This window comes from Gavia stellata, chromosome 26 (genome assembly GCF_030936135.1).
Source record: "Gavia stellata isolate bGavSte3 chromosome 26, bGavSte3.hap2, whole genome shotgun sequence".
NCBI classification, from domain to species: domain Eukaryota; kingdom Metazoa; phylum Chordata; class Aves; order Gaviiformes; family Gaviidae; genus Gavia; species Gavia stellata.
Genome location: NC_082619.1, coordinates 3,070,820 through 3,088,834, shown reverse-complemented (window position 1 = coordinate 3,088,834; position 18,015 = coordinate 3,070,820). Strand labels below are relative to the sequence as shown.

At 49.2% G+C, this 18,015-nt stretch overlaps 1 protein-coding gene across 1 annotated transcript in view; it reads left to right on the top strand.

The window, feature by feature from the left end:
- The window catches only part of NECTIN1 (nectin cell adhesion molecule 1), a 103,965-nt gene that overhangs the window by 30,940 nt on the left and 55,010 nt on the right, over positions 1-18,015 (top strand). Inside the window, exon 2 of the mRNA XM_059829750.1 lies at positions 17,109-17,459. Coding sequence (XP_059685733.1) covers positions 17,109-17,459 — 351 coding nt within the window. The remainder of the gene's footprint in view (positions 1-17,108; positions 17,460-18,015) is intronic.

Here is an 18,015-nt window from a genome sequence, read left to right as displayed (position 1 = left end):
CAGAAGTCTGTCCCCCCCAGGAGCTTAATGCCAGTTATTGGGGCAGGAGGAGGGAGGCATGGTGTCTTGGGAGCACGTCTGTGCCACTGAGAAAGGGAAGAGAACAGGAACATTTGGGGGCCCTGTCTCTGCTGAATCCAGGTGACTCATGGATTTGTGGGTTTTCCACACGAAAGTCTGAGGGCTGGATCCTGCGGTGTGCAGCTGCATACAGCGCGCTTCGTTGCCTACGTGTCTGTGTTCAAAGGGACGGGGAGGAGGTGGCAGGCCCCAGCATGTCCTACCCATAACCAGTCGAATTTGGAAAAGCAAGTCAGAGCTCGAAGAGGTCAGGGTGCGGCTTCCCACATGGCAGGGCAAGGGAAGCGGGAGCATACTGGAGCCCCTGAGTCCCGTGGGACCAAGCTGTGACTTTCCAATACCTGCAAACATGGAGAGAGAAGGGAAGGAGGCAGGGAGCCAAGAAGGCACACTCCTCTCTGCAGAGCAGCTCCTTGTGGGGTCTATGCAGCAGAGCCATTGCCAGCTGGGAAGGGCCACGTTTACCCTGGGGAACATCCCTGGATTCCCTGGATCGGCAGGGCTTGAACTGCCCTGCAGAGTGCCTGGGAAGGAGGCTGGGGAAAAGCAGAGCGGGGAGTTAGGCATTTGCAGGAGTTAGGATGGAGGCACAGCACAGCTTGCCAAGCAATATGCCACTTACGAGCTATTTGAGCTCCTGATGGGGAACACTGCCATAGCCTCAGGTGACTTCACACAGGGCCAGGGCAACCCAGCTGGCAGGCAAATGGCCATCCCTGCATTGGGAAGAGCTCCTGTTCAGCACTGGCTCCCATCTTCATCTCTTGGGAAAGATCTGTTCCTTCCCTTCCTTCTGCCCACGTATAAACACACCCAAACACCATTTTCTTTCACATGGGTGTGCTGCGGGCATGTGAGGAAGATGGCAGGGATATGAGGGGACCAGAAGCCATGGGGAACTATTGGGAGTTGGGTAGGGCTAGGTAGGTTGGGGACAGATGGACTCAGCTAGGCAGATGGACCCCAGAGGTACAAGCAACCTGCTGAGCGGGTGAGATAGGATCACAACAGAGCGAGTTCCCTTGCACAGCTCAGTCCCACCTTCCCGTTTAGTCCTGGGCTGAGCCATGGTGAGGGTGTTTGGCCTGGCACCAGTTTACTTGAGCACAGCGTGTACGAGAACAGCTGTTAAAAAACTTCCACAGCGGGTGCCAACCTGAGACTGCAGAGGCAGCCAGGAGGCATAAAGGTGATCAGAATCCTTTGAACTTCAAGAAAACAACAAATAGAAAACAGGTTGGGAAGATCAGGATGTGGCTTCTTTTTTTTTTCCTCTTTTCTGATTAATTTGTCCTTGCTTTGGAAAGAAAAAAAATCCCACTCTCTTAACAAGTTGTGTATCAGTTTTGTGGGGTTACTGTGCTAAACCCTAAGTCCATTGCCTCTGGCCCAGCAATGGCTGTTTCTGGAGATGACACATCCTGGAAGACACACTGATCTTCTGAAGCTCTAGGGCTCTGAGAAGGTGGGATCTGACTCTCTGCAATGATAGGAATGGAAAAGCAAAAACTTAAAACTCTGCTGAAGTCACAGTTCCTGGGATTTTGCAGGGGGTGTTGTAATCCAGATGGGAGGTTTGCAGTTGCACTGCTCTGGGATCACAGGCATTGCCCCAAACCGAACAACGGACTCTAGGGTGCAGGAAAGGCGTTATCACCATTGCCATAAAACTGTAGGCCAGGTCTCACAGAAGAATTTAATCTAGCAGAAGATCAGCAGGCAGCCTTCCTGAGACATCCCAGCCCCACTGGGACAGCAGGGCTTGCTTTACACATAGACCATTCTTGGCTGGTGCTCTGCTTCCAGGTAATTAAAATGGCTTAACCCTGCAGCCCAAACAGCTGCCTGCAGATAACTTGTCTTTATGCCCAAGGGACCCTTACCTCATTGTCTGCTCCAGAGAACCCCTTAACTGCAAGGCATGTTTTGGAGGATACGAGGATTTCATTACACAGTGAGAGAGTGAAGGCAGAAACTCAAATACCTTTTCCTGGGATCGAGGCAATGGAAAGAAAGAGGGCATGAGAGAAGAGAAAAAACAGATCCTAGGGATGTGAAAGAGCAGAGGATTTGTAGATCCTACAATGGGAGAATTTGGAGTCCATTTCTCAGTTATGCCAGGTGTATCTGGAGTATTCCCAGAGCAAACAATGCAATTACTTTAGATACACACTATGCCAGTGAGTTGTCAGGCCTGAGGTTCAGACTCCCAAAGGGTCCTGTGCAGACTTGCATATAAGCTGTTACGCTTTCCTAAGGGATATGGAAGCTCTGAGAGAAAAGGCCCCATTCACTTTTCTGAGAACAACTGTAAACTTCCTCTTCCTCTTGGGCTTCCTGTTGCTTCCCTGTCTGAGTCCTTTGCTTGAGGAGATCCGCAACAAAAAATACCAGTCCTTTTCTTAGTGCTTGTTGAGCTTGTATAGCCCACAGGGTTGAAAGTAGCCTTGAGGATAAGATTGGACTGTCCGTTCAGGTTGCCTTCAGCCCTGCAAAGAGGTAGTTATTTTCCATTTCAGGGGTGTTATTTCTTTCTGATGGGATCTTTCCTGAGGAAGGTGTGTCTCTCCCCTAAATGAAGTCTCTTCATTTCCCTTTGGGGCACATCATTCTTATCCTCTTGTGCTCTGTTTCCTCTGTCTCACTGCCCATGTGTTTTGCTGGGTCTGGGCACAGGGTGACTTCTGATGCAGAATCCATCACCTCTGCATTCTTGCCTGGGTGATTCCAGTGTGGACTGATCTGCTTACCACACTATTGATCTGTGGAGGGTTCAATTCCAAAGACCTATTCCCTATGACTGTCACAGATTTGGTGCTGTGACAGCATCAGAAACAGGAGATTCTCAAGTCTGGTGCCTTTCCAGAACTAGGAAGAAACTTAGCTTTTAGTTTAATGGATGATTCTTTCGTTTCATCCAACTTGTGGGTATACTGGCAAGGCACCAGCCTGTGTCTTGCAGCAGTGTTCCCCTTGCTTAGATCAGCCAGGCTGCTTAGCACAAGTAGAGTCCTTTACCAGAGTGACTATACCATTTTCCAGTGCCTGAGCTTACTTCTAATGAGCAAGTTAATCCATTTCTGCATGGCACTGTGCTGTGCCAGGAAGACATGTCCTGCTCTGCTCTGTGTTCACGCAAGGCGACAACATGCCTCAAAATTGGTGTTTCTTTCTGCCTACCTTTGCCTCCTTCAGAAGGCAACCTGAAAGGACAGTCCAATCTTATCCTCAAGGCTACTTTCAACCCTTCTACAGACAAGCCTCTGTTGCCAGACACAGCCCCTGAGACCTCTAACCTTAACTGAAGATTGACCCTTTGAACTCCCTAACCCCCACACTAATAGGAGTTAATGACATTTATCTATATACTTGTCTTTCTTTTCCTCTGCCTACCCTGTAACTCCCCACACTGAAGCATCTGGGTACCTTACCGACAGTAACAGTTTGTGGCATCCAGATGACATTAACTCTTTTTCCATGATGGGAAAATTACAGTTCAGCCAAATTAAGAAGTTCCCTTTAATCTATTTTCCCTGGATTCTTTTTCCTTTCTTTTTTTATTGCCCCCATTTGCATTCATTCAACACCCATCTGGTTATTTCTGGAAGTCTTTCTCCACTACTATTTTGGTCATTTTTTACAAAATTGGAGATGGGACTTTTTGTCCTCTTTTCTCCTTCTGATAGCTATTTATATCCTTCCATCCATCTTCTTAGGTAGTCAAGCATCCAGCTGTGTTGTATCTGTCACTTTGGTACCTAAGCAACAAGTAAAGATGTTTCTTAACAGCTGTTAGCTCAAGCAATGGCTGCTCTAGAGCAGGGGTGGCAAACAAGCGACACTCGAGCTGCTGCGCAGCTTGTGAGCGATTTAAGCCCAGCTGCCATGCCCAGAGGTGGTAAAGCACCAAGGAGAGCCCTGGCCAAGCTTGTCCCATCCTTCTGTGGTGCCTTGCGTCCCCGGGGAAGGTGCTCTTGTCTCCTAGGGATTCATTCTGCACAGCTCCTCCTTCCCTTGCTCCCTCACTTGTGTGATGGTCCTCAGCTGTTGTGGGACCTGGCATGGTGGGTCAAGAAAGTCCATCACATTTGACCTACAAGTCTCCCTGCTTCTGCCTCTGGTGTTTTGGCTCTGGAGCCATTTCCCCCATCCTTGGGCGCTTCCCTGATGGGGGACTGGGCTGCTTCTGCAGGAGCGCTGACTGCGCAGTGCTATGGTATTGGGGAGCATCCGACTTTGCTCCAGCCCTCGGGAGGCAGCGGACGAGGCCTGCTGCCGTAGGAAGCGGCAGGGCTCTGTCGCGAGGGAAGTCGGGGAGCTGGGATGCTGGCTGACCTTGGGGCACCGCTGTGGGGGAGCTCGCGCTTGGCGCTCTGCAGCGTGTCGAAGAGCAGCTGCTGTGTGCAGTAGCCAAGCACTCGGCCTCCTGACTATGCAGCCAGGTGCTGAGAGATCTTGCCCAGTTGTTTTCAGCTTTCCAAGAGGAAAATATAAAAGTTCTGCTGGAAACCTGAAGGACCCTTTCTTTTCTTCATTCTTCCTCCCACCAGCGGAGCTGGCTGACATTTTTTGGGTAAAGTTTGTCTTTAAAAATGTACAACATTCTGCAGGAACTGTGTCCATATTGTCGTGTCTGTTAAAAAATGTAATAGTCTGGTTTGTGTTATCTCTCCTTCTTTTTTCCCCCCAATCTGAAAAGAACATGAGTTCTCTTAAATAGCCTCCCATGTAGTTGTTAGCAAGTGGGAAGACAAACAGCAGACGGAGGAGGAGGTGGGCACACCAGGCAGGTGGAGGGTGGGAGCAAATCCGTCTGTCGGGAAGGAGGAAGAGACACAGAGTCCAAAGGGACAGGCGCTGGAGCGGTCCCATCCCGGGCTACATCACACGGGTGTGCAGGTTGGCCTGAGGCCCCAGAGAACTCCTATCCCGGGGACAGGGTGGGATCAGACTCTTACAGAATGAATCCAGATGGACTGGAGCTCAGAGTGGGCTGTGGAAAATGAAGGTGGGGAGATTCACAGGCAGGCGGGAGGTGCTTTCTCTTTGGGTGTGAGAGCTGTTGGAAAGGTCGGCTGTGGAGATGACTAAAACACAGAATGGGCTTGCAAGTGGGGATGTTGGGCGTTTCAGAATGAGTTTTCCTTATGCTTTGAAACAAACTGGCATTTGAAAATTTCCACAGAAGTGAAATTTTGAAAGAAAACTTTCATCTGACTTAATCCAAAATGTCCCATTGCATTACAGCCACAGCATTTCATTCTGGTTGCAGTTCTGGTCAGTGTTTTACCATATACCATTTAAAAGAAATGAGAGTCCAAAAGGCAAAGTTGTTCTACAATAAATTTAATAAGTCTTAAAATGAGAAAACCCTTTTTTTAAATTGGGAAAAGCTAAAACCACAAAAAAGGAAACATTCTGTTCCAAGGTTAGCACAGACCATTTCAACCTTATCAAAGGGCTTTTTATTTTTTTAATTTGATTTTGTCAAAATCAGCACGTTCCAGTGGATAGTTTTGGCTTGGACTAAATGGCACTTTCCATCAGAAAAACATGCCGTGTTGGAAAATTTTCCACTAGCTCTAGTTTTTTTTTCACATGCTTTCCATTTTTGTGGCAACTTCGTCAGTCCCTGGTTTCAGCTGGGATGAAGCATACAGAAGTCCCGAGAGAGCAGTTGACCTCCTGGTCTTTGAAGACCAGGATGACTCACTGGAGCTCTCCCCAGTAGCACAGAGGAAAATACATCTGCCCCGCTGAGCATCCTGCTGTTCCCATCCACATAGCCAGCCTTTTGAAGATGGCTTATTGCTACGTAAGAAGGAAACAGGGAGCCTAGTGCTGATGCAGTCAACAACAGTCAATGGAATAACTATGAAAGTCAATGAAATATGTCAGTAAAGGCCAACTGAGCTATTTAACCCTCAGTCTCTGGGCCTAGTTTCTCCAGCACGAGGCTGGAAATGGGATGTTGACTCTCGGCTTGCTCCATCCTGTCGACTGTTAACAAATCTTTATGGGGAACGGATTGCTTTTTGGTTCTGGCTTGTCTCTCATGAATCTAGACTTTGGGAATAGTTAGGTTTAGAGCAAATATGTAATTCAAGCTTGCCATAGGGATTCAGGCCTTGTAGCTACCCACAGCTCCTGTCACAGCTGTTGGTATCCCAGCCTTCCTGCTTGGGCATCCCCAGATTGGGGAAAAATGTGAAACATGCTGAGAGAGACCCCAAAAACCAGCCCAAACAGCAGCAAGCCAGTGTAGATGCTTGCTGATGCATCCATCAGACTCTGGGTGATGAATAGCTGAAATGTCTCCCAGGATGTGTATGAAGGGGGACATCTTTGTATCTGGGCATAAGAGACCCAATGAGTCACTCAGCATAGCGTGTCATTCCACCTCCTGAGTGACATTTGTCATCGAATTCCCCTGAGTGTTATATCACAACCCAGCTCTCCCTGGGGCTACCTGGAAGCACAAAGCCACCTTGTTTGAGGAGGGGATAATAAGGCATGGAGAAGCCCTTAGTTTCTCTTCCTGGCAGTTTGCTTGCCTCCCCATTGCAGTACAATCACTAAGTATATACAGCTCCTAAGTCTAAGTCCCTAGTTACCCATGTTTGCCCCACCAGAAAGAGCAAGCCTTGCTCCCAGTGAGAGGTGTTCAAAGCAAAATGCTGTGTGATCCCTGTTTTGTAAATGCCTCTCTGCAGGACAAATCATCTTTCTGCAGCAGGCCCTTTGAACTCCTGCTCCTCCTGACTTGCCTTCTGCTCTGGGCTAAATGCTCTCTGTTTTTACAGTGCAGTGAGCCCTTGCTGACTGCCCTCACCTTTCTGGCCAGGTAAAAGTGGATATAGCCATGTTGATCTCCCTTACCACGCCCAGAAAAGCAAAGCCACCACCCCATGCATCCCAGAGCTGTGTACCAGGCAGGACGAGGCAGGGAGCGTGACCCCCGGTGGGAGGCCTCCCCGCCGGGCTCTGACCCTCACTCCTTGCCTTCCACCTCCCCCTTCAGATGCTCATGATTGGGGCCAGCACAGGCTGCCTTTAATGGGTGGTCTTGTCACTTGTTTACAGTCCGGAGTCTTACCAGCTCAGCAAGCTCCTCAAAGCCCCCACCTGTGCAGCTGTTTTGAAGCTCAGCAGTCATTCCCAAAACAGCCTGGATGGAGGCTGTGACCTTAATAGATATGAGAGCTGCATCTCCATCCAGCATGGAGTCGATCTCTCTGCCAGCTGCTCTCTGCTCAACCCCACCAGCTGCTGTGAGGTCTGGAGTCAAAGGGACTCCCACGAACCCAAATCTGCCCTGTTCAGACTCTCTCCTCGCTGAGGTGGCATTCCTGCTGAGCTGTAGCAGCCCATGCCAGATCTAAAACCGGGTTAGAAGGATCACAGCAGCCACTGATCTGGCAAGTGAGAGAGATGAGGCAAACCTGGAGTGCATGTCAGCTCTTCGGGGCAGAAGGGACTGGAATTGTGGAGCTGGCTTTGCTCTGAGGTTGAGTGGGACACTCACCATCAGCCTCAATGTCTCTCATAATTTCTGGCGTGTTCTTAACACAAAATGTCATAGGTTTGGTGGCAGCCAGTTTGCTTGCTGTTGAGAAAGACACAAGCCACGTTTTGGGAACTTTTAGCCTGGCTGTTGATGTGGATAATGTTTAGGTTTGCTTCCAGGCTCTGTCAATAGAATAGCTTTTCCACTTCATCTCCCTGTGCCTCGGTTTCCTCAGCCATAAAAATGAGGGTGACCTTTTCAGTTTGAATGAGTGGTGGGTGGGGCTGTGAGGCCTTGCCACAAATGCCTCCATACCTGTTTCTTTAGGTGAGAATTGTCACCATAATATGCAGATACCCACATCTAAACCAAGCCATTCAAGTGAGATTGCCAGTGATTGCCTGGGTGGCCTTGGGCACATCTCTTTGTCATTCAGCACCTCTGATTTCCCCATCCCTGAAAGCAGGGGTAATAATACTCTCCTGTCTCTCAGGGTGTTGGAGGATTAATTAGTTACTGTTTGAAAAGCCTTTTGAAGATGCAAAGCTTTCCGTAAATACGCAGACTTATTCCTACAGATGGGGCCCAGGTAGGACTGAAGCGTGGTGTCTGTCACTCTGCACTGTGGAGATCATAAATCCGGAAAGAGGTGAAATTTGTAAAATTCGTTCCCTGCACAGGGACTGGATGATAAGAAAGCTGAGCAGCAGCAGGCTGGAAATCAGACAGAGCACTGAGTTTTAGTTTATATGTACACACTGTTCTTTACGGCCTGTTGTTCATGGGCAGGAGTCCTTAAACAACCCAGACAAAGTTGGGAAGTCTGAGTCTTCCACTTTCCTGCAGAAATATCTCTAGAGCAAGATAAAACACATTACGAGAGAAATCAGAAGCAGGCAGCTGGCGAAGGGTGTCTGTCCATTGTATCTGTTGGGTGCCATGTTTGCATTCACGTTGTTTCCAAAGATTTTTCCTAGTTGTCAGCTCTGACGGGTCATGAGCTGCCAGAACATGTATCACATTTTTCTGGTCACAAAAAAAAAGAAGTTGTTTCTATCTTCAAATAAATTATAGTAGAACAGAGCATGGCATTCCCACTTACAATAGTAGAAAACATTTCTCTCTAACTCAAGGAGATAGTGAAATACCAGCAATACGTGATATACTAAAAGGCTAATGGGAGGAAAGACAAGAGGAAAGCAAGACCACAGTCAGAAAGCTGTGACTGGTTAGCATGCATTTAAACTATAAGAAAGTAGGAGTTTTGATCCACACCGCAAAGATTGCAGGCCTAGCCAATACCAGGCATGGTTTGGCAGGGGTGCATTTTTCACCATGTCTTGGACAGAAGACCAGATAGTTTGTATCCTTTGGTAATTTCCTGTGACCTGGCATCTACCCCTCTGATAAAAGAGGCTTGATTTGAGTGAGGACAGAGAGAATCAGGGGGTGGCGAGGCTGGTGGGGGCAGTCAGATTAGGGCTGCCAGCTATTAACCCTGGCGCTGAAGTCACGCCTGAGTCAGCAGAGTTTCGGCTTTGTCGTGTTCCCATTGTGGAGGCAAGTGAGTCATCACTGGGCCGAGCCCTGAGAGCTCCCCGGTTTCCTGCTCCAGCTCTGAGCTGTCAGCCCAGGGAGGGAAGGAAGGATCTGATGTTCTCTCTTTCTGTGCCATCAAGTTTATTTTTGTGGAATCTCTTCAGTCTCAAGTTCCTTCATTTCGGAAATGAGACTCTCTATGGGTTACTATCTTGATCCCCTCTTCACAGCTCTTCATTAAATCCCTCCTCCTTAGCACCTGGAGAACTCTAATAGTGAGAATATTTAGCCCTGGACCAGGGCTCCCTGAACAACATCCAAGGCAATGCAGAAGTACAAGAAAGAGGCAGGGCAGAGAAAATACTCATGTACATTTGGGGACTCAGCCCATCAAGATAAGGTCTCAGGACAGTCTCAGCTTAATTAGCTTCCCCCTGCTCAATGCTTCAGCTTCTTTCCCCTCCTCCACACTTGATTTTCCAGCTGTACTGTTCTTTTCTGCCCTCGCTTCCCCACCCAACCACCAAATAAGCATTGGCTCTGAATGTGGTCCTCTTTCTCAGTCTTCCCTCTTGTTTACAGGTCAGAGTTGGTAAGCAAGAAGACCCTGCCTTCTTCCTTGATGGCAGGCAATGAGATGACTCTTGAGAGAATGATTTTTTGTTCTTTGTCCACCCTTGTCTTTGCCTGACCAGCTGCCTGCTTTTCCTAGTGCAGAATTATGATCCTGGACATATTCACTGGTGCCCCTCCAGAGGAACTAGTGGCTAGGGATGAGAGAAGGCAAGCAAGTGGCCTGGGGTGTGGTGATGATGTTGGAGAGACACAAGAGGGGTGGGAAAATTTGTAAGGCTAAAATGGAGGGAGGGCAAGTCAAAGAAACAAGCATTGTAGACCAGGTTGAGAGGCAATCCTCACCTGGCTTATGGAGACAGGTAGCAGGGGCAGAAGGGAGATGTGACTTAGCTGTAATAAGTTGCACAAGGCCACAGGGGAAAGGAGGTGAGAGTCTTCTGAACCCAGGGACTGGACAGGTATGAGTAAGAGCGCACAGTGGGAAAAGAGCTGAGGAAGGAGCTGGAGCAAGGTCCAGTCCAAAAGGGCTGGAGGGACAGGCTGCATGGATGGAAGTGCGGGCCAAGTACTGAGCACTGGTACACGTCAGGTAGAGGCAAGGGGCAGTCTGGTTCGCTGTGCAGGTGTGTGGGAACTGGCAGCTCTTGCCAAAGGATTAGCTGACATGCTTGTGGGGCGGGGCGGGCAATGGAGCTGGCTCCTCCGCGGTGACTGAGGAGCCTTTGTGCTTTGTTGCTGAGCGTGAGGTTTCATAGCTTTATTGCAGGAAGGCCTTTCCCAGTGCTGTGTCAGCTCTTTCAGCAGGAGGCCTGCTCTGCCAGCCTTCCTGCTTTTGCCATGGGGCATGTTCCCCTCCCCTTGACTTAGGGGGTGAAGCAAAGCAGCTGTGTGACAGCCAGGAAAGGTACAGCAAAGAGTGAAAGCCGGGAGCAAAGGCAGGCATGGTTGTTCCCTTCCTACTCCTCTGGTTTGCAGCCCTTTTCCTAGAGAACTGGAAGGTTGGCTGCAGCTGAGGCTGTCTGCAAGGTTGAAGCACAGACAGCAAGCACTAGTGGTCTAGTCTGGTGTGCATCCCTGCTTTTCACTGTCTGTTTGATCTGTGGCCGGTCTCACCCTGGTGTCTGCTTTTCTTTCATCTATTTCTATGAAGAACACCTAGGACGAGCATGGCCTTGGTCTTGTTTAGGGCCTTTGTGTGAATCCCAGTGGTGGCTCAATGAATAGACTTCCCAAACCTTAACAGAGAACAAGCAGAACATCAATGGATCAGGCCCTTTGGGAAAGATCTTTCATTCAAGTGGATCCTGAGGCTGCTTTGTCCTCTATTTATCCAAAGAGGAAATACTGCATAGGCAGGAGAAGGCAACTCTGCTTTATCCCAACGGCATGTCCACTGTCCTGTCCCAGCAGACAGCCAGTGAAGGGCTGGCTAGAGACCTCACTCAGTACAAGCCATTGACTGGTCCTCAGGTAATAACATCTCTGCTGTTGCTACTATGTGCTTGTTCTGGATATGAACCAGTGACCTAGAGTAAAAGTCCCTGTGTTTCCCATTTGCAAGCCAAAGCCAAGCCCGTTCTTTCTTTTTTGAGAGGGATTTGGATGAGAGCCAGATGGGCCATTGTACACGCTGACATTTCCCATCAGCTCCCATAAAACTCCCAGCTCTCACCTGGGGGAAGGGATGCTTGGGCTTGCAGTTTCTCTTGGTGTGCCCCCACCTGATCACAATGTTATCTCAGGCCTTTCACTTTCATGTGCAGCCATGTCACCTGGAGCTATAATCTTGCCACATCTCTTACTCTCTCATCTTCTTTTAAGGCCCCCTCCCCTTGTGTTGGAAACTGAGTCTTCCTCTTCTAATCCCTTTGGTGTTCAAGCTCCACACTTAAGTGGGGCAGAACTGAATCAGTGCATGACACAGAGACCTCCAGTGAAAGTCTGCTGCTGCAGGAAGTGCATGTTGGTGAGTTACTGGAGACCACTCCTTCATTGCAATCAGCTGCAAGCCATTGACTAAGCCGGGTGAGGCAGGCACTGTACACTTTTGGAAGAGCAGCGGAGTACTGATTTGAATGCCTGGCAATCAATACAAATTCTCTCTGGCAAGAGGAAAGGTATTAACGCTAACATCTTGGCCAAGCGCCAGCTCAAACCTTTGCTTCTTGCTACCTGAAATTTCCCTGCTGGGATTTAGGATCTTCTTTCCCATTTCCCACCCTGCCTAACACACCTTGTGGCATTCCTTTGGGCTGTTGGAGCCTGGTTGTGTTCTGCCCCACAAGGGTTGCATTTCAGACCTTGATTTCCACTTAAAAATAGGGAAGACTTGAAAGATGAATTCAGAAATACCAGGAGAAAAACTTTTAAGTGCCACCAGCTGGAAAGTTTTGAGCTCCTGTTCCATCCCATTTTTCCCCCTCATGGAAATTTCTTGGAGATCTGTTTGAAGTGTCTGTGAGGCATACGGGACCATGTCCCAGACATCATTGCCCATAGCCAAGGTGCAGTGCAAGGGGCTGTCTCAAAATCAGGTGCGTTGTGTAAGGTCTTCTGTAGGCTGAAGCGTGATGCATTGTTTTGTCCTTTTGTAAGGTCCCGCTACTGTGACCCTTCAGTTTAGTTGTAAGTGATGCAAAGACTATTAGGACTGATTCCTCTGACATTTGCATCAGCCATGATATTGCCACACCAAAGGGTGGCTCATCACACTTCTGCCAAGGGCTGTTTCAATGCCCTTGGGGTGAGATGAGTATCAAGGAACAGGAGGGAGAGAAATTGGTGAGAGGCTCAGCAGAAGCAAGGTTGTGCAAAGCAGTGTGGAGTTCACATGGTTCTTAACAAAGAGGCATTGATTGGAGGCTCGCTGTTGTGACAGAGCTCACCAGTACCTGGAGATCATTTCCAGAGCTTTCTATATGGGGGAGCAAAAACCAGATTTGCAAGTGTGGGAGCCTCAATGTAACAGCACCTCCCGGGCTTTTAGGAGAAAGGGTTTTCTGGTTCAAGAGCCACCAGCTGCCACTTAGTCTGCTCTCTCCCCAGCGCCCCTCACACCCAGGGAGTCCAGACCTTCCTTCCCAGCCCACTGCCTGTGCCGCAGGGCACCGTGAGTTCTGCACAGTGCCCCCGAGGCCTTGCATGACCTAGTAAATATCTGGGTTTGGGATCGTGGGGAAAGGCATCAACACAAACCACTTCAGAGGCCAAGGTGGAGGAGTAGGATCTCAGAGGTCTCCACTAATGAGGTCTTGGCACCAACATGTCTTTGGCACTGAGCTGGGCCTTTTTTATTGCTTTTGGTCCTTAACAAAAAATAGCACCAAAAAACTAATGAGTAAAACGCAACTCGGCAAGCTTCAATCTATACAGCTAATCCTTCCTCGTGTGCTGGCTGCCCCCTGGGAGGTGTCAGAGTGGATTGGTGGGCACTGGGAGATCTGGCATAGGAACTGCCAATGGCAGGATGTATCCTAAGCCTTTTCTCTGCCATACCGACCACACACATCATTCAGCAAAGAAAAAGCAAGGCGAACCCCAGCAGTGCACATGCACACACGCATCCTGCTTAATATGTTCAAGCCTCTCCAGAGGCTGATTAGTGATTTTATTTTCTCTTCCTCTCCTGGCCTTGCACGCTCATTGCCGTCAATTATCTATGCATTTGCCCTGATGAATTATTGAGTGTGTAACGGGGCAAGGAAAGACCCGCCATCCCAGCTCAGTCACCTTGCAAACAAACGCTCCCCAGAGCATGACAGTAGCTAGTTTGCCCTCTGGCTTCTGATTTAGGATGGGGAGCATGGGAAGCTGATCCAGCAACTTGCAAAACCCCTTTACTCCATCTGTTCCCCTTCCTCATCATTGCTGTGGAGGTGTGGGTGTTATTGTCGCGGTACGAAGCAGTGCAATGGGTGTGTTATTTCCCTGGTGAGAGGCTTGGAGGAGCGGAACATAAAGAGTTTACCCCGTCTTGCAAAAGAGCCATGAGTTATTCAGTCATCTGGAAAGGAAACACGATTTCCGCACAGTGTTTGGGTTTTTTGGGGGTATTTTTTGTTTGTTTTGTTTTGTTATTTCTTCTGCTGTTTTTTTTTTCCCTTTTCCCCTGAAGCCTGTAGAAAGTTTGGAATGTGTTTTTGTTAAAGCTGCTACATGTAGGGGCCTGAATCCCAGCTTTGGCAGCATTTTGTTGTTGGCAAGCAGTCCTCAGCTGGCACCGGCTTTTTTCCCTAGCCGAAAGTCTGACTCTTTACACCTGGGCAAAGGAGGGTTCTGCAGGACCATTCTGGGGTCTGGTTCAGAGTCAGGTTCATAGCACCAAAGTCTGCTTTGTCTCCAATTTGTGTCCAAGTACAGTCTGCACTGATGCACGGATCCCATGGCAGGGGTAGGGTAGAAGGGGGAGAGTAGAACTGGGAATTCTTACTACCACTCCACTTGATTTTTAAAAGGGTCATTCATTAATTTGTGGGGGAATCATAGCATCAAGAAAAGGCATAGTAATGATGAAGAGAGGAATTGGATTGATCTCTCTCTTGTGACACATATCACATTCTCTGCCAGGTTAGCTGACAATATCTTTATGTAAAGGGCATGTCTGAGGTGCCCATCCTTGGGCAGTGGTGGCCTTCAGTCTGGCATAGCCTCCTGCGTGCCGTGCTCGTCCACGTGCCTCGCTAGGGAGAGACCAGGCTGTCCTCCCAGCTGCCCTGCAAGGGTGACTCTGAGAGAAGCCGGTGGCTTTCCATCCTCTCCTCTCCGGGGGTTGGCTCATCTCTCGCTTTTCTGGCACTGTGAGGAGGCGCTGGGCCATGACTTCCTGCTGTCGCGAATGGGGCCTCTTTTATTGGGATGTCGAAAGCCGGGTTCAAAGGGAACCGCTGAGACCTGTGGGGGGTCAGGGAGCTTGTGTGGGAGCGGAGCCAGCTGTGCCATCGCCCCAGCCCCAGGCAGGCTCTGCTCCAGGGCATGGGCCCTGCATGAAAGAGGTGGGGAGCAGTGCTGATGAATCTGCTTTCCTCCAGCCTTGGGAGAAAGAGGGAGTGCTGAGCACACTTAGAGCCAGGCAGCCTTGAGATGGGCAGCAGGTTGTTCCCAGGGCCTTTGCTACGTGATTGCTTTTGCTCTCCGGCAAGCTCCCACACGCTTTGTGAGGCTCTAAAGACTTCAGAGCCAGACTGCTTGGCAAAGCGGTTGCTCACCTCCACAGGTGTGGGCAATTCTGCAAGAGGCTTTCTCACCTCCGGGGTAGAAGGAGCAGCATATGCTGAAAAGCATGTTGGAGACATCTCCCCCCTCCCCATCCACCTGTTCTTTCCTCAAATCCCAGCATAGTATTATTTAAACCCAGCCCTGCTCTGCACCCGGTGCCCTCGTTTCATCAGGAGGGCTGCTGTGGGCCATGGGGTCCCACAGGGCACAGGCCAGACTGGTGTCGGAAAAGTCTTTCACTGTGTCTTACTGCCTGGACATCCTTCTCCAATAGGCCAGTGCCTCTGGTTGGCATGGAGAAATATGGTCCAGCTGTGACTTTTTCAGAGCAGGAATATCCCTTCCCTCTGGTTTCTGGAGGGACATGCATGGCAAAAATGGCCCTGGCTACGCTGGGAGGGGGAATGTGCAACCCTGCCAGCTCAGCTGACAGCCTCTAAGGACTCGATGGCTTCATGCATGCAGGCACATGAGGGCACCAGTGCTTTGCTGTGGCTGTAAGCAGTGCTGAAAAGCATTCCTCAGCACCCCGCCGCAATGCTAGGGTGTGGGGCAAACCAGCGCTTGACTCAGGGAAGGGGGCAAGTTCACACAAAGCTGTAGAGACTGAGTTTCGGTCTTAACTGCTCATGACTGTGGTCAGCCGATGGCGTCTCATGGCCAGGCTGGATTGTTGAGGCTTGTCCTCAGGGTCACAGGCTTGGCGTGGAGGGAAGGAGAAAAAGAGAAAGAAGAGGCTTAGATGAGATGTGGGGACTGAGATCAGGCTGAGTACAGCAGGCATGGAGTGAGGGGGCAACACGGGAGCGTGCCGAGAGGATGGTAAAGGCGGTGTTTGTGGGTGAGAAGACTTTTTTGTATGCCTGCACTTGTGTGTGTGCAAAACTGCAGGAAGGAGACCACTCTTGCTCAGGTTCACGTGTAGAAGTCACAGTGCACATCTGCCAGGGCTCTGTGGGGGCTAAGACTGAGGAGTTCATTTTGGCCTTGCATGGTGAGCCCGTTGGTCCCCTGGAAGAACAGGGTAGGGGAGACGTTTCAGAAATGCTCTGCCCCCTCAGTTAGAAGATGCTGTCCTGTTTCTCTTGCTGTGCATTTTTTTTCCTTCCCCAGCCTCTCTCTCTTTCATTACCCTTTCATGTTCCTCACTCTTTGTACATCTTTCTTTCTTTACCACCCCTTTCTTTCCTTTACTCTCAGTCTCCCAGAATACATCCAATTTCAGATTCTGCCAGAAGCAGTGAGCAGAACCCGCTTTTCTTGTTCTCACCACCTTGCTTCTCTATTGTATTTATCATATAAATACTGGCTGTATAATTACCAGAGCATTATCTCTAAACATACAGATTAGGGAAAGACACAGTGGCAGCCAGAGATGAATTTCAGGGTCAGTCTGGTGGGAGACATTTTTCTCCAGCTGTCAGAGGAGGAATCAACTGAGACAGAATAGCAGTCATGAACACCAGCCACCACTTTTCCCAACTACCTTTCATCTTCACTCCACAGAATTATGATGGAAGGTTCCTAAATGCAGCCACTTCTGGGGTTAAAAAAAGGCCACAAAGATGATCTAGACCATGCAGGTAGATCGTGCAAGGTGTATGGACACTGCCGTGAATCTGTTCTTATATGGGAACTATTGCTACTCTGAAATCAGGGCTGAGTCTTTGCAGCTCGTTTAATTACTGATGCACTTCCAATAGGATTAAGTAGATGTCTGAGTGTGTGTTAGCATATGTTAGAATATGCTATGCTGATAAATATCTGTGCTTTCATATGCTTCCAGATATGCATGCTCCGTATATTTACAATAACTGATTTAGTGTCATCCAAAGTTGAAGACAAAAGGAAGGAAAGTATTATTGATCCAGCCTTGTGCCTTTTGGTGACCATGAGCCTTAGGTTGGATGCAGAGCATTAGGGCTGGTCGTAGTGAAGTGTGAACACCAATTGTGGGAGGGAAGGTGTTTATGAACAGGAATGAAGCTGCAGGAGCTGCAGGTGGATGCAGGTAGTTGCAGAAGGTACTGAGGGCTTGTAGCCATAGTCAGTTCTTGTATCAGCCATGCCAAGAAGAAACAAATGGAATAAATAAAGGAGTTCGTTGGCCTGGTGTCCAAGAACTGTTCTTTTTTTCTCTTTCTCTGTCTGAGAAGTACACATATATCCATGTCTTTCCATTTCATTGCAGGGCTGCAAGCTCAGACTGTCTTAGTCAATGACACAGTCTCGGGGTTTATCGGGACAGACGTGGTCCTGCACTGCAGCTTCACCAATCCGCTCCCCAATGTGAAGATCACGCAGGTCACGTGGCAGAAAGCCACCAACGGCTCCAAGCAGAATGTGGCCATCTACAACCCTGCCATGGGGGTCTCCATCCTCTATCCCTACAAAGAGCGGGTGACTTTCCGGAATCCTTCCTTCAAAGATGGCACCATTCAGCTCTCTCGGCTAGAGCTGGAGGATGAGGGAGTTTACATCTGTGAGTTTGCTACCTTCCCAACTGGCAACCGGGAAAGTCAACTGAACCTCACAGTGCTGGGTAAGATACTGGACAAGCTTTGTAGTGTGAACCATTGCCTACAGTTAAACAGATCTGGAAGAACCTGAGGCTCATGTCCTGGGACTCAGGGCAAAGGTGAATCTTGGATGTAAATTTTACCTATGATGATCTTTCAAGTTAACTGGAAAGAGGTGAAGAACAGGGAATGTAGGGCAGGTGGTTGACTGAGCTATCACAGTAACGCCTCTTCCTCTTCCCAGGCCTCAGTTCCCGTCTCTTTATGCAGGTGCAATAACAGTGACCTGTTCCCTAAGGGAGTGGTGAGTTTTAATAAGCTGGTGGCTGTCAAGTGAACAGAGAGAAAAGACAACAGAGAGATCCTAAGCACAAGTAGAGCTTGTGGGAGCTTAGGGTTGTGAGTGAATAGACCCCACCCAAAGTCTACATGATTCATTTGCTCTCCAATTTTGGTTTCTCATTCTAACATAGGGCTGAAAACCTATGGCAGGAAAGGATTGACTTTCCATCACGTATCTGTGCATCTAGGGCACCTCCACCATTCTTTCCCCAGAGTAGATTGCTGGCAATTTGCAGC